This window comes from Struthio camelus, chromosome 1 (assembly GCF_040807025.1).
Source record: "Struthio camelus isolate bStrCam1 chromosome 1, bStrCam1.hap1, whole genome shotgun sequence".
Classification (NCBI taxonomy): Eukaryota; Metazoa; Chordata; class Aves; order Struthioniformes; family Struthionidae; genus Struthio; species Struthio camelus.
Window position 1 is genome coordinate 164,157,329 of NC_090942.1, and position 27,842 is coordinate 164,185,170.

The window sequence follows — 27,842 nt, forward strand, 5'->3', positions numbered from 1 at the left end:
AAACATTGGCTGACTGAGATCACCTGCTAAAGAGTTATGCTGATTTAACAATGACACAGCATAAGCAGTATGCTATACCAAATCTACCTAGCACGTACACAGGTTCAGAAAAAACAAAAAGGTGTTGAACTATCAACACCTGCATTCCCTGGATCTCCTTACCATGCACAGATATGGAAACTAGAACTCTGCAGAGGTGCTGGGAAAGAGTCAAGTTCAAGGAAGAGACATTCACAAGCACTGCCAAATACATAGCAACACCCTCAACACCCAGAAGTCCCTGAACTCTGATTTGGACACAGAAGATATTCAAAGGTGGCATACTTTCCCTGCTCTACAGGTCTTTGCTCTTTTCTACCACACAAAGAAGGACCCCCAAAAATTTCTTACAAAGTTAAGGCAGTACTCTGAAAAGCATGTTTAAAATAAATTACACTTACACTGTGGATTAGACACAGTAAACATCCATGCTGATGTTCATCACAGAATGGTTGAGGTTGGAAGGAACCTCTGGAGATCATCTAATTCAGTCCCCCTGCTCAAGTAGGGTCCTCTAGAGCATATTGCCCAGGACCCTGTCCAGGCAGATTTGAATCTCTCCAAGGATGGAGACTCTGCAACCTCCCTGGGCAACCTGTTCCAGTACCCAGTCACCCAGAAGCCTTTCCTTACCTTCAGACACTGTTTCAAGTCCTCCTGTGTTTCAGTTTGCACCCACTGCCTCTCATCCCATCACTGAGCACCAAACGTTGACACAATGTTAACATCCCTCTGCTAGAAACTGCCATGACTGTTCTTTTCCTACTCCAGACTCCCTGTGACAGCCCTCACATCTGCTTTGGGAAAAATGCCTGTATAAAAACTAAAACTAGATTATTTTACCTCTAGGTGGAAAATGGCAACAAATATCTGGGGGTCAAGTGCCTCCAGCCAGCACAGATCCAGAATAAAATCTCCCAGGCAGGCAAGTATTGTGAAGTGACACCCAAATCACAGGGAGGAGAGGTTCTCCTCTGCCTAGGGCATGGAGGGGAAAGATCAAAACTCCCACTCTGTAGAAACAAGCTTGCTGAGTAGTACTAGCCTTTTCCCCTCTTCATAGCTAAGCTTCACATGAGGAACTAGGTAAACCCCCACATTGCCACCATGAAGCTGTTACCCTCAGTATTGAGTAGCAGCCACAGTGCAAGAAGATAGCAAATCAAATCTAGCACGCTTGTGAAATCCACTGTCACCTTTCATATTGAAGTGCACTTAACACTGCAAATAGGCCTTCAATGCTATCATGACTGAAAAGGGGATAACAGGCTGTCCAACACCAGCCTTACACCCTAGACAAAAACTTGCCATTAAGAAAGGGGATGGAGGAGGAACAAAGTTGCATAGAAATCTCATTGTGGGGGTGGGGTGGAATAAGCATTATTGCCATCATCAGCCTCCCTGCTAAACAAATGGATGATACTGCACCTTTACTGTAAATAAAGGCTGCAATTCAAAGGGACAGTCCTGCTCTACACACTTACCCCCACTGCTTTCCTCACATCAAACCTAGCAGGGATGCAGCAGCTTCAGGACACATCGGTTCAACATGCTGATTGAACAGCCCTACTCTGCCTCCTACACTCCAAAACAAAAACAAGATAGGGAGCAGCAGGCCTCCCCCCTTCAGGGACAGCCTGCAGTTGCACCAGATTAGGTTTATCAAACTATACATTAAGACATTCAATAGCTACTCTCCCTCCCTATGAACACCGCCATCTGCTTTTCATGTGGTTTTGGGGGGCAGGGGGATTGCAACAGCAACCATAAAACTCTTTGTTACCCTATGGTCATTAGTAAATTGGGGGGGGAGGGGGGGAATAAAGGGGAGGAAGGAACTGCAAACCCCACCGCAGCAATTATAGGCAAACTAGGATACTATATTGTTGTTTGCTCCCATATCCCAAGGTGACCTTAACCAAAAACGATTTATTTCTTCAAAGTCAGAGCTGAACCGGCATCACATGATCAGTTTAAAAATGGTGCCGTGTAGTAAAAGCATATAGAAATTAAATGCTAAAATCCTAAGATAAGAGCTGTAGCAAGCCTGCATGTAAATTCAGCCAGATCGGCTGAGGAAGGAACACCACAGCCTAGTACACAGGCACACCTACGCTCCATTCCAAAGTTGAATCCTAACTGAACTTGCTTAAGGATATTTATCTGAGGTATGTACAGTAGGAACACCACAGGAGCTAGCAATTTGGAGTTTTTTAGCTGTGGACCTGGTCCAAAACCCATTGAAGTTACTGAAAGATTTTCAGCACATTCAAACTGTTCTGGAGTCTAAATTTGAGTGTTCTAAGCACCTGAAGCTTTCAGGCACATTGGCGTGAGAGGGAGTAAAAAGCTCCCGTAATACTTGGCATTGAAAAGTTTAACTTCTCAAATACTTCACCTACTTAGTTTTTTGCATTGCAGTTTTATTGACCAAGCACAGTCAAATTGCAAGATAAGGGTCTCAGTATGAAGATGTTAAGATTTGACATTTATTTTCATTTTTCAATTCTGCAATGAAGACACTAATAGGAGGAGACTGGACTCTTGTGCTCCTGCTGTTAAAGATGACAAGCCTCAAGTCTAGTAAGGAAAAAATAACGTGCTGCTTTTGAACAACATGCAACATTTCTATGTCATTTCCACTAATTGGCTAAAAAAGTTCTGTATGACAGTTTGATCATCACAAAAACGGTGGAGGCAGCAGCAAAGGAAGAAAGCAGAAAAGAGCTTGAACTACCTCTATTAGCCACTGCATGGTATGAAATGACTTCCAGTAAAGAGAGGCCAAAAACTCAATTTCATTGTCTAAACAATCATACGTTTAAGAAGGGAACAGAACTCTGATCCAATCAAGACCTTAAGCCTCAAGGACACATTTAAAGTCAAAAGTTAATTTCTCAGAGTCTTTTAAGTCACAGTTCCAGGTACATATTGTTTTTCCCTCCATTTTCTAATACCATTTCACTCCCAGTTAATTGCTCCTCCCCTGGTATATACGGGCAAGTTAATTACTCCTGAAGTGCCATTCTTGCACTTCTATACTATAGCGCCTCCAGTCACATTATTTTTCCAAGTATATTACTTCAGAGGCCATGCCAAGACAACCTCCCACCAGAAAAGTTTTTCTTGGCAGATAGCTGTAAGTTGAGATTGCTACTGCACAAGTCAGTGAGCCACATAGAAACCTCCAATAAACCAGCAACCTCCTCCAAGATGAGGATTTACTATTCTCCACAGGCCTTAAAAGACCCATCTTTATCCAAGTTCTACACCAGTTGTCACCCCTGCAAGGGTGTAAGTGAAGTCAGATTTGGACAATGTATATTAGACCATGTAACAATGTGCTGCCACTACTGCATGATCAATTTTTAGGAAAGCTTTTTGCTTGTCTAGCTTCCAGATGGTTTTAAAAAGCCTACAGCTCTTAGACCATACAAAACATTAAGAATAGTTGTTTCAAAATTATAACACGTTCAGGCTAGCATGAAACTTTCCTAAGCTGACGATCATTTATCTAACCTTTTAAGATACGCACTTAAAGCGTTACCCAATCTTGGCAAACATACTGCAAGAGAAACATTTTTAGCTTAAAAAAGGTCAGAAAAACATACCACTAAACCAGTGACCGTACAGTGATTGTACTAGAAGAACTACTAGTGTTAGCAGCACAAGGAAAGGAAATAGCTTCAAAACTCAAAAGTCAATGGTACAGTAACACATTAGAGAAGAGATGGAACATGCAGAATACTACTTACCCTTTCATTTGGATCATGCACAACCGAATACAGTTGACGTGAAGTTACAAGGCACCGTCTTGAACAGAGCATTTCACGCTGTAGAAGAAAGGGATAAACATTTTTCCTCCTGCTACAGTATTGCATTAAGACAAACAGTTCATATGCTGACATCTTGAGGAAATTCTTCCATAACTTTCCTTGCCCCTCTTTGTTCCCCCCCATCACACCCCTAAGTGGACAGAAGGATCTGCTCCCCTTAAGCACACACCCAATGAATAGTAACTTAGGACAATTTAGAAGCCCCAGATAAAAGTCACTAGCTTAAGTATGCACTTTTTTTTAAATAAACTCTCCACTAAAATCTCATCTTTCCTTCCATCCAGTTCTGAGAAACATTTAACCAGTGAGTTCTCAGAAGAGCATGCATGCACTCAGGGAGTGGGAAAGGTGGCCTTCACTGCTGGGCATAGAGCAGGTAACGTACTAGACAGCAAGAACAGAACAGGCTTTAAATACTAGTTTGGCTCCTAGTCTTTCCCACAATCCCATGATGACACCAGTCTGAGAGACAGATCCTACTTTAAAGTTACCTCAGTGTAGATAGAGGGCTCAGGGAGGACTACAGTTGCTTATCCAGGTTGAACGAAAAAGACTACAAAAACCTTAATACCGAGTACTGCCTTATCTGGTAGGAAGTACAAAATAACAATACGCAATTCTCCAAACTCAGAACTGGTCAACTACATCTGAAAGAACTGCAGAAGTTGTGGAGACCCAAATAAGAAGCTTAGTAGAAGCTAAAAGCTCTCCTATAAGGAGACTGAAAAAGAGATGGACACTTACTCCACTGGAAAGGAAATCAAAAAATTAAGGTAAGGAAGTGTACATCTACATAAAGGTTAGAGAACTCAGCTACCTGCCCCATAACAGTCGTGAACATGCAGGAAGGAAGATGCAGTTAAGGACAGGCTTTTGCCAGGTGCAATTACAGCAAACAGTCATTATTCTAAGTTTATGGCAGGACAGCTATACCTTCAATGACTGTTCAGTGATGCAGATCCAGTAAGAAGGGGCAAGGATGGTTATAGCAGTAAGAGTATTCTGCTCCAGAGTGGATGGCATTAAGCAGGTAGAGTCCCTCTCCTCTCAGATAAAGCTGACAGGTGTCCTTGCGGGACCATGAATACTCTGAAGCAGCTCATACAGGACACATTCAAAAGGAAAGTCTTCAGGTTAACATTACCAATTGAAAGATGAAAGGTCAACGAGGCTAACCTAAATATGGGCAGCTAGATAGGAGGGGGAAGGGATGCCTCCAGACTTTCTTATAAATAACTTTTATACAAGCTATAGAGTTTTGAACGCATAGAAGTTCAGCTCCAGATACTAGAGCCTCCTAACTCCTTTTATTGCGCTACTAGCTCACTGTTCTACATATCTTGTTTGGGAGTTAAGTAACTATCAGCTGAAGTAGGGACATACCCACAGCCCATACAAGACAAACTAAGAGTACAGAAGGAAGGGATGTAGACAAAACCCTTCCCCAAACCCCATCCTCAAAACATACAGTGTAGTGTTTGAAATACTCTTCAGTGAAAAATGAGGTGGATTTTAATCCTTTCCAGATGAAAAGAGCTTAGATCAGTTTCTCAAATTCTGGCAAGCATTCAAGCTTTAGAAGAAAAGTCAGGAACAACTCCTGACATTTGTCACTTCATTTTGCAAGAAGCTTACCAGCAAACAGTAGGCATACCTTTAGAAAATCAATTGCATCTATCACCGCACAGGAACAACTGTGGATCACAATAGCCATATCCAAGGTAGTCTGACTTCTAATAATACCTTCACCCAGCACCAGAGGATGAAAAAACAGGAAAGAGGCCCAAATGGGTTTCCACAGCCAACACTAACCTCTGGTGCATAATCTTAACTGTTCATCTTGTTCAACGCTAGTTCGTGTGCACACTTTCCTTTGTCAAGAGAAGTAGCACAGAAACTGCCCAATCTGAATCAGCCAAGCAGCTAGGGAAAAAAAAAACCAAAAACCATAAATCCCATAACTCAAACCCTAATTCCATTCAAATAAGTCGTTTTCTTCCAGATCCCCAGTCAGTTCACAAACATGAATACAAGCACATCCTAGCCCACTTGTATCTAATGCTAATAAGGGTCTCAAGCTAGTGACTACTACAACACATTGCATGTGCATATTTTATTTATATGTGCATATCTATATACACACATGAACTGGTGTAGCCATTCATTTTCTAAAATAATTTTGTACAACTTAAACAGTAATTTGTAGAATAGCATGCTCTTCATGTGGCTCAGATTATGCACAAACTTCTGCCTCAGAACTTAGTAGAGAACCTGCCTTCCTATGAATACAGTTCTATGAATCCTCTTCCAACGGTTTAACACCATGGTACACAATAACAAAATAGAAAATAATTAACTCATGTTATTTATGGATGGCTCATCGTGTATGCTTTAAAGTTTTGTTTGTCCCTCGTTAAGGAAAGAAGTTTTTCTGCTCTACAGATCATCTTGTAAATAACATGTTACTGAGCTTTCTGGCCAGAAAAGCATCTGTGTTGAAATGCAGAGTACCAGATTTTAGAGAAGGGAAGCATCTGATATCAACATTTACTTAAGGTTAACATTGGAAGGAATGCATATTCTAGTACAACTAGGAAATAGAGTAACCAATGCTCAATCAGTAACAGCACAGCGTACTTATTATCAGACAAATTCTAGCTCTTCCTTTTATGTTCTGCTAGAGATCCTAAGGCTTCTGCCTCCACACTTTTAAAGACTCAATACCTTAAAAAAAATCACTGGAATAACTCCCTCACATTTGCCATATATTTCCCATTAACAATAAATATTTCTGAATAATTTTAAACATTATGAACTCGTGATATCTTCACTATCTTGATCACACTGAAGCTGTTCCCAAATCTTTTTAATTTCGACCTAATCTGACACCCTTGTTTCTGGACATTTACAGATAGAGTACATACACAACATACATAGGAAGCAGACATTTTCAGGCATCTGCAAGAAATTTAATCTGTAAGGTTGAAAATGCAGCTTATCAACTAATATACGATCGTACAAATCTTGTAAACAGGAAACCAACCTTAATATTTCTTTTTTTACTAATCAAGTACTTTCTCTTCTTTTTGCACTTTTTCAGAGTGTTCTGGACAGCCAGGAATTCATAACTCTAGGCAGAACCAATTTCAAAAAGAAAAAAGGAAAAATAGTACAAGCTTTTGCAAGCTACACTACACACAACTCTTTCACTCTTACCAGATACAAGAACCACCGCCAAATCTAAGAGAGAAGAGAAGAAATTCAGTTTTCATGTTTGTAGTACGTGTGCTGTGTTAGCAATACTCATCAACTAAGGCTATATTTTAAAACTAAGTCACTCCTACTCCCAAGTGTGTTCTCCCTGGTACCAGTACCGAAGTTTACAAAAGAGTCACCTGGTGAACCAGAGTAGGAAATACATCCAGCTGCAAAGACACCCACAAGCAGTGGGGAAATTGTTTTCAGCCAGATCAGTTCCTCAGTCCAGTTTATCCATTTAGATATTCAAGCAGAGGTGTTGGCACAATGGCAGGGAGAGACAGTTGAAAAGGGATGGCCCATAACCAAGAACTAGCACCTGGAGAAAGCTGGAACAATTTCTCACAGTAGCAGCTTAAACAGCTCCAGTAAGGCTAGAGCCTGTGAAACAAATCATGGCATTATAGTAATGATACAAGAATTACCAGTGCAAGTCTTAAACATTTTAAAAAGCAAATAAAAACATACAGATCAGCATCTTGTTTAAGAACTACTCTACCATTTTCTATGCTATGTAAACTTAACCAAGTTTCTTAACTTCCGTCCAGAACTAAGGGTCTTGCATAGTAGATGACAGTATGTTTTGCCTGCAAATCCAAACAGCTACTCCTGGAAGCAAGGTAACTCTAAACACACAAATCTCTACCCATGATCTGCTTTAAGTATGCTTATCAGTACTAAGATCTCTAGATTAAATATTGAAAACAACCCCTGAACTCCACTAGTGTTGGAATACATTTATCTGTCTAAACTTGTGACCACACTTCTTTCACAAACAGCAAATGATTCCAACCTTGCTATCCTCTCTGGCCTAATGCTTCCGTGCAACAAAAGAACAAAGGCAAAAAGCACCTCCCTGAAGTAACAGTATGCTAATAATGTTATGCGGAAGAGAGTAAGGAGCTCCCGCTGTACAGGTCACTTCCATGACTTAAAAATGGTGGGCACATAAACTTATTATGAGGGCAGAAAAGGCAGAAAACTCCATACATTCAGTTTCATAATAAAAACTTGTACACACTGATGGCAGATCTATGTATCAGCAGTTTACTGTTCATAAGAGAGTATTTACACCTTTCCTCTACTTTCTTTTTAATAGCTTTCTCAGAAGAGTTTCAAGATAAATACCAAAAGCCATTTCTCATCCTCATACAGTAACTGCAGTCTTCTTTCAACATAAGATTTTCTCCCAGCTCCAAGAGTGTAAAGCACCCAAAAAGAAACTAACAGTTTAGTTATATTCTGCAGAGAACTAGTTCTGCATGGAAGCTAACATACAAGCATTAAGCATTAGCTTAGAAACATAGCAAATAGTTGAATCCCCAGCTCACAGGGTTTTTGCACTTTCTTTTCTCAGGTCTTCCATTGATACAGCAAAAGTTAACGACTGACTAGCTACTAGCCCTGGCACAAATTGTAAGAATTCCAAGCAGGTTAAAAGTTTGAAGAGTTAAGTAAGAATATTTGCCTATGTTAGCAAAATATTTAAAAGGTCCATGAAAGTAATTCCTATACAAATCACTCATATGAAGTCATTGAAGACTCTCCTCTTGAAGGCGAGTTTCACACACAAGGCTAAAAAAAATCACTTCAGTTACGTAACACACAAGTGTTATTAAGTACCTATAAAAACGTTATATTCGTGAGTGTTATAAAATAAAACGTTTTATTTTATTGTTTACATTGATACAGCCAGATCACATCCTTGAGAATTTAAAGGAAGGAGCAAAGTAGAGCTTTCACAGGAAAGCTCTAAAGGGCAAACATCAAAAGCTTTGGACCATTCAGAGGGAAAAGCAGTAGTCTTCCATATGCATATACACATACATGTGTATATGGCTACCAAGAACAAAGTTTTCAAACAGCATGATTGCTCTGCTAGTTCCAACTCAGTCACATCATTCCCAAACTTATTTTCCCCCACTGTTTAAGTTTCTCTCCTGTACACCTTCAGAGCAAAACACATTTGCCATGTAAGTTTCCTGAGAGAAAAATACTTAAGAATAACCCATCCCCTTCTCAAGATGACCTGCCTGAGCAGCTTCCTAACCACACAAGTCATCCCTTATACAGGATCCCTAAAGACAGAACAGCTGTTCTTAGTACAGTTTAGAAGTTACAAATGTAGACAGAAATCTATTCTACCCTTAGGACAACGAGTTCTGCAAGTTACTCCTCTCTTCTCCATTAGCACTTGCAGGTCTGCTCACAAACATCCCTTTTCAGGAACAGATGCTAGACTCCTGTTGTAAGCAGTTTGATGTGCTTTGCACCTTTTCCACACACCAGCTAGTAGTTAACATCTTTAGTCTTTTACACACTACTATATGATAACACTATTTGCTCTTTTCCTAAATAATCTCTCCTTTCTTTTAATATGGTCTGTAGAAGCAAAGAGGAAAAAAAGTAGATACTACATAAGCTTAAAGTAACCTCCTCAGTGAACCTATTCCAGTTTCAGGAATTAAGCTTCCTAGAAGCTTGAAGTCTTTACCAAAAATAGTTTTGCAATAGCTTCTGTCATTTTCATGACAAACATGAAAACTCCACAGTAAAGCATAAGCAATAGGTGAAACATCTGCAACTATCAACAGGTAGGATTTCCGCAGATATACACCAGGGTAGCACCTGTCAACAGTACAGCCCCAAGAAACATGGGAGAAGAGAAAGGAAGGAAGAGACGATACCTTTTCAGAGTAGTAACTTTTTCTATAAACTAAGCTTTTACTCAAAAACAGCACAGAACTACACTCTTCTGTGTTTAAAGTACTATTCAAATTACCCCCTACCCCTACGTTTTGATAAGCCCCTGGGCTAAACAGAGGAAAGAGAGGAGGAGGAAACAGGGAGCAGTCCCTAACCCTCCTCAGCAGCGAACTGACTTTTTTAAAAGTCAGATCTAGCAATACACAGATGGGACATACCAAGGACCAGAGTCTTAGATGCTGAGTTATCAACACGTCAACCCACCACCTAGCTTTTACAGTTTCACTACAACTACTTTGCCTTCCAGCCATTTAAACACAGCTGCCAGGCCTACTCCCCGCCCCGCACCCCAGACCAGCGTAGGGCTCCCTGGGCAACAAGAGCCCCTCCCGGCAACCAGAGGACCAGCACTCCCCACCCCACAGCACTGCCACAACACCATGACCACATATGTGCACACTCACCAACAGTCTCCCCAGCCCCAAACAGGGGTTTATACAGGAGGGACCCCCACACAAAGCCCCAGCTCCAGACATTCACACAGAGGACAGCATCCCCCAACAGCCCCAGTCCTGGCTGTTTACATGACGGACAGTCATTCCCCCCCTCCCCCTAAACAGGGTCAGCCCCAGGCTTTTACTTGCACCCCCTTCCCTCTCCCAGCACCTGCAACACACATTTACATAGGGCAATACCATCCACAAAGATCATTCCAGACATTTACATGGCATCTCTCCTCCATGTCCCCACAACAGTCCCATTCCCTAACATTTACATGCAGGATGCAACCCCATAACAGCCCCAGACTTGACCTGATACACCCCCCTCAATAACAGCCCCATTCCCAGACATTTAAACAGCAGAAAAACAGCTCCAACGACTCCAGCTTCAGACATTGCCACAGGTGACAACCGCTCTAGCAGCCACAGTCCCCAGACACACACCCTCCTACACCCCAAACATTTACATCTCACCTTCCAAAAAAGCCACATCCTCACGCCTTCACACAGGGCATAAACCTCCCCATAACACAGGCAAACTTGGGCCTTTACATGGGACATAACCCTACTATACAATGAACAGCCTGAGGCGTTAACACAGTGCATAACACCCCCCCTCCCATCACGATCGCAAGCCTAGGCCTTTACACAGGACATAACCTCCCCCACCCCCATTAACAGCCCCCCGGCCTTGACACAGGGCATAACAGGATGAAACCTCCCCCCCCCATAGCAGCCACAGCCCCACACCTTTACAAAGAACATAAACCCCCCCATACCAGCAACAAGCCTGGACCTTTACACAGGAAATAACCCCCCCACCCAATGGTAACAAGACTGGGCCTTTACACAGGGCATAACTTGCCCCCTGCAACGACGGTCACAGCCCCAGGCCTTTACACAGGACGTGACCCCCCCCCCCATTACAGCCACAGGCCTTTATACAGGGCATAAACCTCCCCCACATAACAGAATCAAGCCTAGGCATTCACATAGGGCATAACCCCCCCCCACCAATGACAGCCATAGCCCCACGCCTTTACACAGGACATAACCTTCCCCCAAAAACAGCCACAACCCTAGGCCTTTACAAGGGGCATAGCTTGCCCCCTGCGACAGACAAAACTCTAGGCACTCATACAGGATATAAACCCCCCATTACAGCCACAGCCCCAGGCTTTTACATAGAGCATAAACTCACCCATAACAATCACAAGGCCCAAGTCTTCACACAGCACATAAACCCCCCCCCCATCACAGCCACAGGCTAGGCATTTACACAGGACAAACCTGCCCCCCCACATCACAGCCACAGCCCCCCCCCCATAACAGCCACAAGCCTAGGCATTCACACAGGGCACAACCCCCCCCCCCAAAGCAGCCATAAGCCTAGGCGCTACACAGGGCATAACTTGCCCCCTGCAACAACAGTCACAGCCTCAGGCCTTTACACAGGACATGACCCCCCCATTACAGTCCCAGGCCTTCACACAGGACATAATCTCCCCCATCACAGCCACAAGCCTACACATTTACACAGCGCATCACCCCACCCCTTAACAGCCACAGACATTTACACAGGGCATAACCCCCCCCCATAACAGCCACAGGCCTTTACATAGAGCATAAACTCCCCCATAACAGCCACAAGGCCCAAGTCTTCACACAGCACATAACCCCCCCACACACACATCACAGCCACAGCCCCAGGCCTTCACCAGCACATAAGCCCCCCCCCCATAGCAGCCACAAGACTAGGCCTTCACACAGGGCATAAACCCCCCACCCCCCCAAATAATAGCCACAAGACTACGCATTTACACAAGACATAACCCCCCCACCCAAAGCAGCCACAAGCCTAGGCCTTGACACAGGGCATAACCTCCCCACATCACAGCCACAAGCCTAGACATTTACACAGAACATAACTCCCCCCCCCCCATAATAGCAACAAGACTGGGCCTTTACACAGGGCATAACTTGCCCCCTGCAACGACGGTCACAGCCCCAGGCCTTTACACAGGACGTGACCCCCCCCCCCCATTACAGCCACAGACCTTTATACAGGGCATAAACCTCCCCCACATAACAGAATCAAGCCTAGGCATTCACACAGGGCATAACCCCCCCCCCCCATAACAGCCACAGCTCCACGCCTTTATACAGGACATAACCTTCCCCCAAAAACAGCCACAACCCTAGGCCTTTACAAGGGGCATAGCTTGCCCCCTGCAACAGACAAAACCCTAGGCATTCATACAGGATATAAACCTCCCCCCCACACACACACATCACAGCCACAGCCCCACACCTTTACACAGGGCATAACCACCCCCATAGTGGTCACAACACCAGGCATTTACACAGCACATATGCCCCACACATCACAGCCACAGCCCCAGGCCTTTACATGGGGTATAATCCCCCCATTACAGTCCCAGGCCTTCACACAGGCCATAATCCCCCCCATCACAGCCACAAGCCGACACATTTACACAGGCCATAACCCCCACCCCATCACAGCCACAAGCCTACGCATTTACACAGTGCATCACCCCCCGCCCTTAACAGCCACAGGCATTTACACAGGGCATAACCCCCCCCCCCCACAAAAACAGCCACAGGCCTTCACATAGAGCATAAACTCACCCATAACAATCACAAGGCCCAAGTCTTCACACAGCACATAAACCTCCCCCCCATCACAGCCACAGGCTAGGCATTTACACAGGACAAACCTGCCCCCCACATCACAGCCACAGCCCCCCCCCATAACAGCCACAAGCCTAGGCATTCACACAGGGCATAACCCCCCCCCCCATAACAGCCACAGCCCCACGCCTTCACACAGGGCATAACTCCCTCCATTACAGCCACAAGCTAGGCCTTTACACAGGACATAATCTTCCCCCCCCTCCATAAGAGCCACAAGTCTAGGCATTTACATGTGGCATAAGACGCCCCCCATAACAGCCACAGCCCCAGGCCTTCACACAGGGCATAAACCCCCCACCCCCCCAAATAATAGCCACAAGACTACGCATTTACACAAGACATAACCCCCCCACCCAAAGCAGCCACAAGCCTAGGTATTTACACAGGGCATAACCTCCCCACATCACAGCCACAAGCCTAGACATTTACACAGAACATAACTCCCCCCCTCCATAATAGCAACAAGACTGGGCCTTTACACAGGGCATAACTTGCCCCCTGCAACGACGGTCACAGCCCCAGGCCTTTACACAGGACGTGACCCCCCCCCCCCATTACAGCCACACGCCTTTACACAGGGCATAAACTTCCCCCACATAACAGAATCAAGCCTAGGCATTCACACAGGGCATAACCCCCTCACATCACAGCCACAAGTCTAGGCCTTTTCACAGGGCATACCCCCCCCCCCAATTAAGAGCCACAAGCCTAGGCATTAACATGGAGCGTAACATGCCCACCCGCTCATTACGGCCACAGCCCCACGCCTTTACACAGGGCATAACCCCCCCCCCCAAATAACGGCCACAGCCTCAGGCCTTTACACAGGACATAACCAGCCCCCAAAACAGTCACAAGCTTAGGCGCTTTACACAGGGCATAACCCCCCCCACACACACACACAACAGCGATAAGGCTGGGCCTTTACACAAGATATAACCCTACTATACAATGAACAGCCTCAGGCCTTAACACAAAGCACAACCCACCCCCGTCACAGTTGCAAGCCTAGGCCTTGACACAGGGCATAACAGAACATAACTCGCCAACAGCCACAGTCCCAGGCCTTTACACAGGACATAACCCCCCCACCCAATGGCAACAAGACTGGGCCTTTACACAGGACATAACTTGCCCCCTGCAACGACGGTCACAGCCCCAGGCCTTTACACAGGACGTGACCCCCCCCCCATTACAGCCACAGGCCTTTATACAGGGCATAAACCTCCCCCACATAACAGAATCAAGCCTAGGCATTCACATAGGGCATAACCCCCCCCACCAATGACAGCCATAGCCCCACGCCTTTATACAGGACATAACCTTCCCCCAAAAACAGCCACAACCCTAGGCCTTTACAAGGGGCATAGCTTGCCCCCTGCGACAGACAAAACTCTAGGCACTCATACAGGATATAAACCCCCCATTACAGCCACAGCCCCAGGCTTTTACATAGAGCATAAACTCACCCATAACAATCACAAGGCCCAAGTCTTCACACAGCACATAAACCCCCCCCCCATCACAGCCACAGGCTAGGCATTTACACAGGACAAACCTGCCCCCCACATCACAGCCACAGCCCCCCCCCCATAACAGCCACAAGCCTAGGCATTCACACAGGGCACAACCCCCCCCTCATATCAGCCACAGCCCCACACCTTCACACAGGGCATAACTCCCTCCATTACAGCCACAAACTAGGCCTTTACACAGGACATAATCCCCCTCCCCATAAGAGCCACAAGTCTAGGCATTTACATGTGGCATAAGACTCCCCCCATTACAGCCACAGGCCTTCACATAGAGCATAAACTCCCCCATAACAGCCACAAGGCCCAAGTCTTCACACAGCATATAACCCCCCCACACACACATCACAGCCACAGCCCCAGGCCTTCACCAGCACATAAGCCCCCCCCATAGCAGCCACAAGACTAGGCCTTCACACAGGGCATAAACCCCCCACCCCCCCAAATAATAGCCACAAGACTACGCATTTACACAAGACATAACCCCCCCACCCAAAGCAGCCACAAGCCTAGGCCTTGACACAGGGCATAACCTCCCCACATCACAGCCACAAGCCTAGACATTTACACAGAACATAACTCCCCCCCCCCATAATAGCAACAAGACTGGGCCTTTACACAGCGCATAACTTGCCCCCTGCAACGACGGTCACAGCCCCAGGCCTTTACACAGGACGTGACCCCCCCCCCCATTACAGCCACACGCCTTTACACAGGGCATAAACTTCCCCCACATAACAGAATCAAGCCTAGGCATTCACACAGGGCATAACCCCCTCACATCACAGCCACAAGTCTAGGCCTTTTCACAGGACATAATCTTCCCCCCCCCTCCATAAGAGCCACAAGTCTAGGCATTTACATGTGGCATAAGACGCCCCCCATAACAGCCACAGCCCCAGGCCTTCACACAGGACATAAACCACCCCCCCCCAAATAATAGCCACAAGACTACGCATTTACACAAGACATAACCCCCCCACCCAAAGCAGCCACAAGCCTAGGTATTTACACAGGGCATAACCTCCCCACATCACAGCCACAAGCCTAGACATTTACACAGAACATAACTCCCCCCCCCATAATAGCAACAAGACTGGGCCTTTACACAGGGCATAACTTGCCCCCTGCAACGACGGTCACAGCCCCAGGCCTTTACACAGGACGTGACCCCCCCCCCCCCCATTACAGCCACAGGCCTTCACACAGGGCATAAACTTCCCCCACATAACAGAATCAAGCCTAGGCATTCACATAGGGCATAACCCTCCCCCCCCACCAATGACAGCCATAGCCCCACGCCTTTACACAGGACATAACCTTCCCCCAAAAACAGCCACAACCCTAGGCCTTTACAAGGGGCATAGCTTGCCCCCTGCGACAGACAAAACTCTAGGCACTCATACAGGATATAAACCCCCCATTACAGCCACAGCCCCAGGCTTTTACATAGAGCATAAACTCACCCATAACAATCACAAGGCCCAAGTCTTCACACAGCACATAAACCCCCCCCCCACATCACAGCCACAGGCTAGGCATTTACACAGGACAAACATGCCCCCCACATCACAGCCACAGCCCCCCCCCCGTAACAGCCACAAGCCTAGGCATTCACACAGGGCACAACCCCCCCCCCAAAGCAGCCATAAGCCTAGGCGCTACACAGGGCATAACTTGCCCCCTGCAACAACAGTCACAGCCTCAGGCCTTTACACAGGACATGACCCCCCCATTACAGTCCCAGGCCTTCACACAGGACATAATCTCCCCCATCACAGCCACAAGCCTACACATTTACACAGCGCATCACCCCACCCCTTAACAGCCACAGACATTTACACAGGGCATAACCTCCCCCCATAACAGCCACAGGCCTTTACATAGAGCATAAACTCCCCCATAACAGCCACAAGGCCCAAGTCTTCACACAGCACATAACCCCCCCACACACACATCACAGCCACAGCCCCAGGCCTTCACCAGCACATAAGCCCCCCCCCATAGCAGCCACAAGACTAGGCCTTCACACAGGGCATAAACCCCCCACCCCCCCAAATAATAGCCACAAGACTACGCATTTACACAAGACATAACCCCCCCACCCAAAGCAGCCACAAGCCTAGGCCTTGACACAGGGCATAACCTCCCCACATCACAGCCACAAGCCTAGACATTTACACAGAACATAACTCCCCCCCCCCATAATAGCAACAAGACTGGGCCTTTACACAGGGCATAACTTGCCCCCTGCAACGACGGTCACAGCCCCAGGCCTTTACAAAGGACGTGACCCCCCCCCCCATTACAGCCACAGGCCTTTATACAGGGCATAAACCTCCCCCACATAACAGAATCAAGCCTAGGCATTCACACAGGGCATAACCCCCCCCCCTCATAACAGCCACAGCCCCACGCCTTTACACAGGACATAACCTTCCCCCAAAAACAGCCACAACCCTAGGCCTTTACAAGGGGCATAGCTTGCCCCCTGCAACAGACAAAACCCTAGGCATTCATACAGGATATAAACCTCCCCCCCACACACACACATCACAGCCACAGCCCCACACCTTTACACAGGGCATAACCACCCCCATAGTGGTCACAACACCAGGCATTTACACAGCACACATGCCCCACACATCACAGCCACAGCCCCAGGCCTTTACATGGGGTATAATCCCCCCATTACAATCCCAGGCCTTCACACAGGCCATAATCCCCCCCATCACAGCCACAAGCCGACACATTTACACAGGCCATAACCCCCACCCCATCACAGCCACAAGCCTACGCATTTACACAGTGCATCACCCCCCGCCCTTAACAGCCACAGGCATTTACACAGGGCATAACCCCCCCCCCACAAAAACAGCCACAGGCCTTCACATAGAGCATAAACTCCCCCATAACAATCACAAGGCCCAAGTCTTAACACAGCACATAACCTCCCCCCCATCACAGCCACAGGCTAGGCATTTACACAGGACAAACCTGCCCCCCACATCACAGCCACAGCCCCCCCCCCCCATAACAGCCACAAGCCTAGGCATTCACACAGGGCATAACCCCCCCCCCCATAACAGCCACAGCTCCACGCCTTCACACAGGGCATAACTCCCTCCATTACAGCCACAAGCTAGGCCTTTACACAGGACATAATCCTCCCCCCCCCCATAAGAGCCACAAGTCTAGGCATTTACATGTGGCATAAGACGCCCCCCATAACAGCCACAGCCCCAGGCCTTCACACAGGACATAAACCACCCCCCCCCCCAAATAATAGCCACAAGACTACGCATTTACACAAGACATAACCCCCCCACCCAAAGCAGCCACAAGCCTAGGCATTTATACAAGACATAACCTCCCCACATCACAGCCACAAGCCTAGACATTTACACAGAACATAACTCCCCCCCCCCCATAATAGCAACAAGACTGGGCCTTTACACAGGGCATAACTTGCCCCCTGCAACGACGGTCACAGCCCCAGGCCTTTACACAGGACGTGACCCCCCCCCATTACAGCCACACGCCTTCACACAGGGCATAAACTTCCCCCACATAACAGAATCAAGCCTAGGCATTCACACAGGGCATAACCCCCTCACATCACAGCCACAAGTCTAGGCCTTTTCACAGGGCATACCCCCCCCCCCCCAATTAAGAGCCACAAGCCTAGGCATTAACATGGAGCGTAACATGCCCACCCGCTCATTACGGCCACAGCCCCACGCCTTCACACAGGGCATAATCCCCCCCCCCCAAATAACGGCCACAGCCTCAGGCCTTTACACAGGACATAACCAGCCCCCAAAACAGTCACAAGCTTAGGCGCTTTACACAGGGCATAACCCCCCCCACACACACACACAACAGCGATAAGGCTGGGCCTTTACACAAGATATAACCCTACTATACAATGAACAGCCTCAGGCCTTAACACAAAGCACACCCCCCCCGTCACAGTTGCAAGCCTAGGCCTTGACACAGGGCATAACAGAACATAACTCGCCAACAGCCACAGTCCCAGGCCTTTACACAGGACATAACCCCCCCACCCAATGGCAACAAGACTGGGCCTTTACACAGGGCATAACCCCCCCACCCAATGGCAACAAGACTGGGCCTTTACACAGGGCATAACTTGCCCCCTGCAACGACGGTCACAGCCCCAGGCCTTTACACAGGACATGACCCCCCCCCCCCATTACAGCCACAGACCTTTATACAGGGCATAAACCTCCCCCACATAACAGAATCAAGCCTAGGCATTCACACAGGGCATAACCCTCCCCCCCCCCCAATGACAGCCACAGCCCCACGCCTTTATACAGGACATAACCTTCCCCCAAAAACAGCCACAACCCTAGGCCTTTACAAGGGGCATAGCTTGCCCCCTGCGACAGACAAAACCCTAGGCACTCATACAGGATATAAACCTCCCCCCCCACACACACATCACAGCCACAGCCCCACACCTTTACACAGGGCATAACCACCCCCATAGTGGTCACAACACCAGGCATTTACACAGCACATATGCCCCACACATCACAGCCACAGCCCCAGGCCTTTACATGGGGTATAATCCCCCCATTACAGTCCCAGGCCTTCACACAGGCCATAATCCCCCCCATCACAGCCACAAGCCGACGCATTTACACAGGCCATAACCCCCACCCCACCACAGCCACAAGCCTACGCATTTACACAGTGCATCACCCCCCGCCCTTAACAGCCACAGGCATTTACACAGGGCATAACCCCCCCCCCCAAAAACAGCCACAGGCCTTCACATAGAGCATAAACTCACCCATAACAATCACAAGGCCCAAGTCTTAACACAGCACATAACCACCCCCCACATCACAGCCACAGGCTAGGCATTTACACAGGACAAACCTGCCCCCCACATCACAGCCACAGCCCCCCCCATAACAGCCACAAGCCTAGGCATTCACACAGGGCATAACCCCCCCCCATAACAGCCACAGCCCCACGCCTTCACACAGGGCATAACTCCCTCCATTACAGCCACAAGCTAGGCCTTTACACAGGACATAATCTTCCCCCCCCCTCCATAAGAGCCACAAGTCTAGGCATTTACATGTGGCATAAGACGCCCCCCATAACAGCCACAGCCCCAGGCCTTCACACAGGGCATAAACCACCCCCCCCAATAATAGCCACAAGACTACGCATTTACACAAGACATAACCCCCCCACCCAAAGCAGCCACAAGCCTAGGTATTTACACAGGGCATAACCTCCCCACATCACAGCCACAAGCCTAGACATTTACACAGAACATAACTCCCCCCCCCATAATAGCAACAAGACTGGGCCTTTACACAGGGCATAACTTGCCCCCTGCAACGACGGTCACAGCCCCACGCCTTTACACAGGACGTGACCCCCCCCCCCCCATTACAGCCACACGCCTTCACACAGGGCATAAACTTCCCCCACATAACAGAATCAAGCCTAGGCATTCACACAGGGCATAACCCCCTCACATCACAGCCACAAGTCTAGGCCTTTTCACAGGGCATACCCCCCCCCCAATTAAGAGCCACAAGCCTAGGCATTAACATGGAGCGTAACATGCCCACCCGCTCATTACGGCCACAGCCCCACGCCTTTACACAGGGCATAACCCCCCCCCCCCCCAAATAACGGCCACAGCCTCAGGCCTTTACACAGGACAAAACCAGCCCCCAAAACAGTCACAAGCTTAGGCGCTTTACACAGGGCATAACCCCCCCCACACACACACAACAGCAATAAGGCTGGGCCTTTACACAAGATATAACCCTACTATACAATGAACAGCCTCAGGCCTTAACACAAAGCACACCCCCCCCCCCCCGTCACAGTTGCAAGCCTAGGCCTTGACACAGGGCATAACAGAACATAACTCGCCAACAGCCACAGTCCCAGGCCTTTACACAGGACATAACCCCCCCACCCAATGGCAACAAGACTGGGCCTTTACACAGGACATAACCCCCCCACCCAATGGCAACAAGACTGGGCCTTTACACAGGGCATAACTTGCCCCCTGCAACGACGGTCACAGCCCCAGGCCTTTACACAGGACATGACCCCCCCCCCATTACAGCCACAGGCCTTTATACAGGGCATAAACCTCCCCCACATAACAGAATCAAGCCTAGGCATTCACACAGGGCATAACCCTCCCCCCCCCCCAATGACAGCCACAGCCCCACGCCTTTATACAGGACATAACCTTCCCCCAAAAACAGCCACAACCCTAGGCCTTTACAAGGGGCATAGCTTGCCCCCTGCGACAGACAAAACCCTAGGCACTCATACAGGATATAAACCTCCCCCCCCACACATCACAGCCACAGCCCCACACCTTTACACAGGGCATAACCACCCCCATAGTGGTCACAACACCAGGCATTTACACAGCACATATGCCCCACACATCACAGCCACAGCCCCAGGCCTTTACATGGGGTATAATCCCCCCATTACAGTCCCAGGCCTTCACACAGGCCATAATCCCCCCCATCACAGCCACAAGCCGACGCATTTACACAGGCCATAACCCCCACCCCACCACAGCCACAAGCCTACGCATTTACACAGTGCATCACCCCCCGCCCTTAACAGCCACAGGCATTTACACAGGGCATAACCCCCCCCCCCAAAAACAGCCACAGGCCTTCACATAGAGCATAAACTCACCCATAACAATCACAAGGCCCAAGTCTTAACACAGCACATAACCACCCCCCACATCACAGCCACAGGCTAGGCATTTACACAGGACAAACCTGCCCCCCACATCACAGCCACAGCCCCCCCCATAACAGCCACAGCCCCACGCCTTCACACAGGGCATAACTCCCTCCATTACAGCCACAAGCTAGGCCTTTACACAGGACATAATCTTCCCCCCCCCTCCATAAGAGCCACAAGTCTAGGCATTTACATGTGGCATAAGACGCCCCCCATAACAGCCACAGCCCCAGGCCTTCACACAGGACATAAACCACCCCCCCCCAAATAATAGCCACAAGACTACGCATTTACACAAGACATAACCCCCCCACCCAAAGCAGCCACAAGCCTAGGCATTTATACAAGACATAACCTCCCCACATCACAGCCACAAGCCTAGACATTTACACAGAACATAACTCCCCCCCCCCCATAATAGCAACAAGACTGGGCCTTTACACAGGGCATAACTTGCCCCCTGCAACGACGGTCACAGCCCCACGCCTTTACACAGGACGTGACCCCCCCCCATTACAGCCACACGCCTTCACACAGGGCATAAACTTCCCCCACATAACAGAATCAAGCCTAGGCATTCACACAGGGCATAACCCCCTCACATCACAGCCACAAGTCTAGGCCTTTTCACAGGGCATACCCTCCCCCCCAATTAAGAGCCACAAGCCTAGGCATTAACATGGAGCGTAACATGCCCACCCGCTCATTACGGCCACAGCCCCACGCCTTCACACAGGGCATAATCCCCCCCCCCCAAATAACGGCCACAGCCTCAGGCCTTTACACAGGACATAACCAGCCCCCAAAACAGTCACAAGCTTAGGCGCTTTACACAGGGCATAACCCCCCCCACACACACACACAACAGCGATAAGGCTGGGCCTTTACACAAGATATAACCCTACTATACAATGAACAGCCTCAGGCCTTAACACAAAGCACACCCCCCCCGTCACAGTTGCAAGCCTAGGCCTTGACACAGGGCATAACAGAACATAACTCGCCAACAGCCACAGTCCCAGGCCTTTACACAGGACATAACCCCCCCACCCAATGGCAACAAGACTGGGCCTTTACACAGGGCATAACCCCCCCACCCAATGGCAACAAGACTGGGCCTTTACACAGGGCATAACTTGCCCCCTGCAACGACGGTCACAGCCCCAGGCCTTTACACAGGACATGACCCCCCCCCCCCCCATTACAGCCACAGGCCTTTATACAGGGCATAAACCTCCCCCACATAACAGAATCAAGCCTAGGCATTCACACAGGGCATAACCCTCCCCCCCCCCCAATGACAGCCACAGCCCCACGCCTTTATACAGGACATAACCTTCCCCCAAAAACAGCCACAACCCTAGGCCTTTACAAGGGGCATAGCTTGCCCCCTGCAACAGACAAAACCCTAGGCACTCATACAGGATATAAACCTCCCCCCCCACACACACATCACAGCCACAGCCCCACACCTTTACACAGGGCATAACCACCCCCATAGTGGTCACAACACCAGGCATTTACACAGCACATATGCCCCACACATCACAGCCACAGCCCCAGGCCTTTACATGGGGTATAATCCCCCCATTACAGTCCCAGGCCTTCACACAGGCCATAATCCCCCCCATCACAGCCACAAGCCGACGCATTTACACAGGCCATAACCCCCACCCCACCACAGCCACAAGCCTACGCATTTACACAGTGCATCACCCCCCGCCCTTAACAGCCACAGGCATTTACACAGGGCATAACCCCCCCCCCAAAAACAGCCACAGGCCTTCACATAGAGCATAAACTCACCCATAACAATCACAAGGCCCAAGTCTTAACACAGCACATAACCACCCCCCACATCACAGCCACAGGCTAGGCATTTACACAGGACAAACCTGCCCCCCACATCACAGCCACAGCCCCCCCCATAACAGCCACAAGCCTAGGCATTCACACAGGGCATAACCCCCCCCCATAACAGCCACAGCCCCACGCCTTCACACAGGGCATAACTCCCTCCATTACAGCCACAAGCTAGGCCTTTACACAGGACATAATCTTCCCCCCCCCTCCATAAGAGCCACAAGTCTAGGCATTTACATGTGGCATAAGACGCCCCCCATAACAGCCACAGCCCCAGGCCTTCACACAGGGCATAAACCACCCCCCCCAATAATAGCCACAAGACTACGCATTTACACAAGACATAACCCCCCCACCCAAAGCAGCCACAAGCCTAGGCCTTGACACAGGGCATAACCTCCCCACATCACAGCCACAAGCCTAGACATTTACACAGAACATAACTCCCCCCCCCATAATAGCAACAAGACTGGGCCTTTACACAGGGCATAACTTGCCCCCTGCAACGACGGTCACAGCCCCACGCCTTTACACAGGACGTGACCCCCCCCCCCCCATTACAGCCACACGCCTTCACACAGGGCATAAACTTCCCCCACATAACAGAATCAAGCCTAGGCATTCACACAGGGCATAACCCCCTCACATCACAGCCACAAGTCTAGGCCTTTTCACAGGGCATACCCCCCCCCCAATTAAGAGCCACAAGCCTAGGCATTAACATGGAGCATAACATGCCCACCCGCTCATTACGGCCACAGCCCCACGCCTTCACACAGGGCATAATCCCCCCCCCCCAAATAACGGCCACAGCCTCAGGCCTTTACACAGGACATAACCAGCCCCCAAAACAGTCACAAGCTTAGGCGCTTTACACAGGGCATAACCCCCCCCACACACACACACAACAGCGATAAGGCTGGGCCTTTACACAAGATATAACCCTACTATACAATGAACAGCCTCAGGCCTTAACACAAAGCACACCCCCCCCGTCACAGTTGCAAGCCTAGGCCTTGACACAGGGCATAACAGAACATAACTCGCCAACAGCCACAGTCCCAGGCCTTTACACAGGACATAACCCCCCCACCCAATGGCAACAAGACTGGGCCTTTACACAGGGCATAACCCCCCCACCCAATGGCAACAAGACTGGGCCTTTACACAGGGCATAACTTGCCCCCTGCAACGACGGTCACAGCCCCAGGCCTTTACACAGGACATGACCCCCCCCCCCCATTACAGCCACAGGCCTTTATACAGGGCATAAACCTCCCCCACATAACAGAATCAAGCCTAGGCATTCACACAGGGCATAACCCTCCCCCCCCCCCAATGACAGCCACAGCCCCACGCCTTTATACAGGACATAACCTTCCCCCAAAAACAGCCACAACCCTAGGCCTTTACAAGGGGCATAGCTTGCCCCCTGCGACAGACAAAACCCTAGGCACTCATACAGGATATAAACCCCCCATTACAGCCACAGCCCCAGGCTTTTACATAGAGCATAAACTCACCCATAACAATCACAAGGCCCAAGTCTTCACACAGCACATAAACCCCCCCCCCCCCACATCACAGCCACAGGCTAGGCATTTACACAGGACAAACCTGCCCCCCACATCACAGCCACAGCCCCCCCCATAACAGCCACAAGCCTAGGCATTCACACAGGGCATAACCCCCCCCCATAACAGCCACAGCCCCACGCCTTCACACAGGGCATAACTCCCTCCATTACAGCCACAAGCCTGGGCCTTTACACAGGACATAATCCCCCTCCCCATAAGAGCCACAAGTCTAGGCATTTACATGTGGCATAAGACTCCCCCCATTACAGCCACAGGCCTTCACATAGAGCATAAACTCCCCCATAACAGCCACAAGGCCCAAGTCTTCACACAGCACATAACCCCCCCACACACACACATCACAGCCACAGGCTAGGCATTCACACAGCACATAACCCCCCCCACATCACAGCCACAGCCCCAGGCCTTCACCAGCACATAAGCCCCCCCCATAGCAGCCACAAGACTAGGCCTTTACACAGGGCATAAACCCCCCCCCAACATAATGGCTACAAGACTACGCCTTTACACAGGACAACCTTCCCCCCCAAAAGCAGCCATAAAGCCTAGACATTCACACAGGGCATAGCCCCCCCCATAACAGACAGAACCCTAGGCGTTCATATAGGATATAAGCCCACCCATAACGGCCACAAGACTAGGCCTTTACAAGGGGCATAACCCCCCGCCATGAAAACAGCCACAAGCCTAGGCATTCACACAGGGCATAACCCCCCCCATAACAGCCACAGCCTCACACCTTCACACAGGGCATAAACCCCCCCATACCAGCAACAAGCCTGGGCCTTTACACAGGACATAACCCCCCCCCACCCAATGGCAACAAGACTGGGCCTTTACACAGGGCATAATTTGCCCCCTGCAACGACGGTCACAGCCCCAGGCCTTTACACAGGACATGACCCCCCCCCCCCCATTACAGCCACAGGCCTTTATACAGGGCATAAACCTCCCCCACATAACAGAATCAAGCCTAGGCATTCACACAGGGCATAACCCTGCCCCCCCCCAATGACAGCCACAGCCCCACGCCTTTACACAGGACATAACCTTCCCCCAAAAACAGCCACAACCCTAGGCCTTTACAAGGGGCATAGCTTGCCCCCTGCGACAGACAAAACCCTAGGCATTCATACAGGATATAAACCTCCCCCCCCACACACACATCACAGCCACAGCCCCACACCTTTACACAGGGCATAACCACCCCCATAGTGGTCACAACACCAGGCATTTACACAGCACATATGCCCCACACATCACAGCCACAGCCCCAGGCCTTTACATGGGGTATAATCCCCCCATTACAGTCCCAGGCCTTCACACAGGCCATAATCCCCCCCATCACAGTCCCAGGCCTTCACACAGGCCATAATCCCCCCAATCACAGCCACAAGCCAACGCATTTACACAGGCCATAACTCCCCAACAGCCACAGGCATTTACACAGGGCATAACCCCCCCCAAAAAACAGCCACAAGCCTAGGCATTTACAAGGGGCATAACCCGCCCCCCACACCACAGCCACAAGCCTTTCCACAGGGCATAACCCCCCCCCCAAAAACAGCCACAAGCCTTTCCACAGGGCATACCCCCCCCAAAAACAGCCACAAGCCGTTCCACAGGGCATAACCCCCCCCCAAAAACAGCCACAAGCCTTTCCACAGGGCATAACCCCCCCCAAAAAACAGCCACAGCCCTTTACACAGAAAATAATCCCCCCGTAACAACCACAAGCCTAGGCATTTACATAGCTCATAACCCTCCAACAGCCACAAGCCTGGGCCTTTACACAGGGCATACCCCCCCCATAAGAGCCACAAGCCTAGGCATTAACATGGGGCATAACTTGCCCACCCGCTCATTATGGCCACAGCCCCACACCTTTACACAGGGCACACAACCCCCCCCCCAAAAATAATGACCACAAGACTATACCTTTACACAGGACATAACCTCCCCCCCAAAGCAGCCATAAGCCTAGGCATTTACACAGGGCATAACCCACCCCCCATAACAGCCACAGCCCCACACCTTTACACACAACATAACCCTCTCCATTACAGTTTTTACATACGGTATGACCCCCCCCCCCCAACGACGGCCACATCCTCAGCCCTTTACATAGGAAATAACCCCCCCCCGTTAACAACCACAATTCTAGGCATTTACATAGCCATAACCCCCCACAGGACATAACCTGTCCCCGGTAAGAGCCACAACACCAGACATTTACACGGGACACAGCCGCCCCCCCCCATAACGGCCACAGCCCCAGGCCTTTACATAACGCGCCCCCCACCACCGCCCCTGAGGAGGGCTGCCCCACGGCACAGACCCCAGCACCAGAGAGGGACCGCGGAAGAAGGAGGAAAGTAAACACCGACCCCTCGGCCGGCTGGCCAGCCAGCCAGCCAGCGCGGCCCCAACGCCCGCTCTTACCTCCAGCAGGGCCAGGAGCCCCCGCACCGCCGGCCGCCGTCCGCCCGCCGCCGCCCGGCACGCAGCCGCCGCCGCCATTGCTATTGCCGCGGCCGCGGCCGCCCGGCCGCCCTTTCACCCGGCGCGGCGGAGGGGCCGGGCCGCGCTCAGCCAATCGGAGCAGGCGGGGAGGGAGCCGGGGGGGGAGGGGGCCACCGCGGCCACGTGCGGCGGGGCGGGGCCGGGCGGGGCCGGGTGAGGGGGGCGGGGCAGCTCCCTGCCTGCAGGTGGGGCCGGTCTGCGGCGGGGCTGGCGCTGGTGCCCGCCCCAGGGTGCCAGCCTGGGTGCTTGTGTTTGTGCATGCCCCCGGCTGCGTGCCTGGGTGTTTGCATTGGTGCATGCTCCCAGGTGCGTGCCTGGCTGTTTGCATTCGTGCATTCCTCCAGGTGCGTGCCTGGGTGTTTGCATTCGTGCATTCCTCCAGGTGCGTGCCTGGGTGTTTGCATTGGTGCATGCCTCCAGGTGGATGCCTGGGTGTTTGCGTTGGTGCATGCCTGCAGGTGCATGCCTGGGTGCTTGCATTGGTGCATGCAC

The 27,842-nt window shown here is 50.0% G+C and overlaps 1 protein-coding gene across 3 annotated transcripts in view; it reads right to left on the minus strand.

The window, feature by feature from the left end:
* PCCA (propionyl-CoA carboxylase subunit alpha) overlaps window positions 1-27,406 on the minus strand; it is a 314,254-nt gene extending 286,848 nt beyond the window's left edge. For all 3 annotated transcript variants that reach the window (XM_068928028.1, XM_068928023.1, XM_068928032.1), the window contains exons 1-2: window positions 27,270-27,406; window positions 3,795-3,872 (exon numbers count right to left, since the gene is read on the minus strand). In XM_068928028.1, coding sequence (XP_068784129.1) covers window positions 3,795-3,872; window positions 27,270-27,347 — 156 coding nt within the window. In that variant the 5' untranslated portion in view covers window positions 27,348-27,406. The remainder of the gene's footprint in view (window positions 1-3,794; window positions 3,873-27,269) is intronic.
* Window positions 27,407-27,842: the final 436 nt, after the last annotated feature.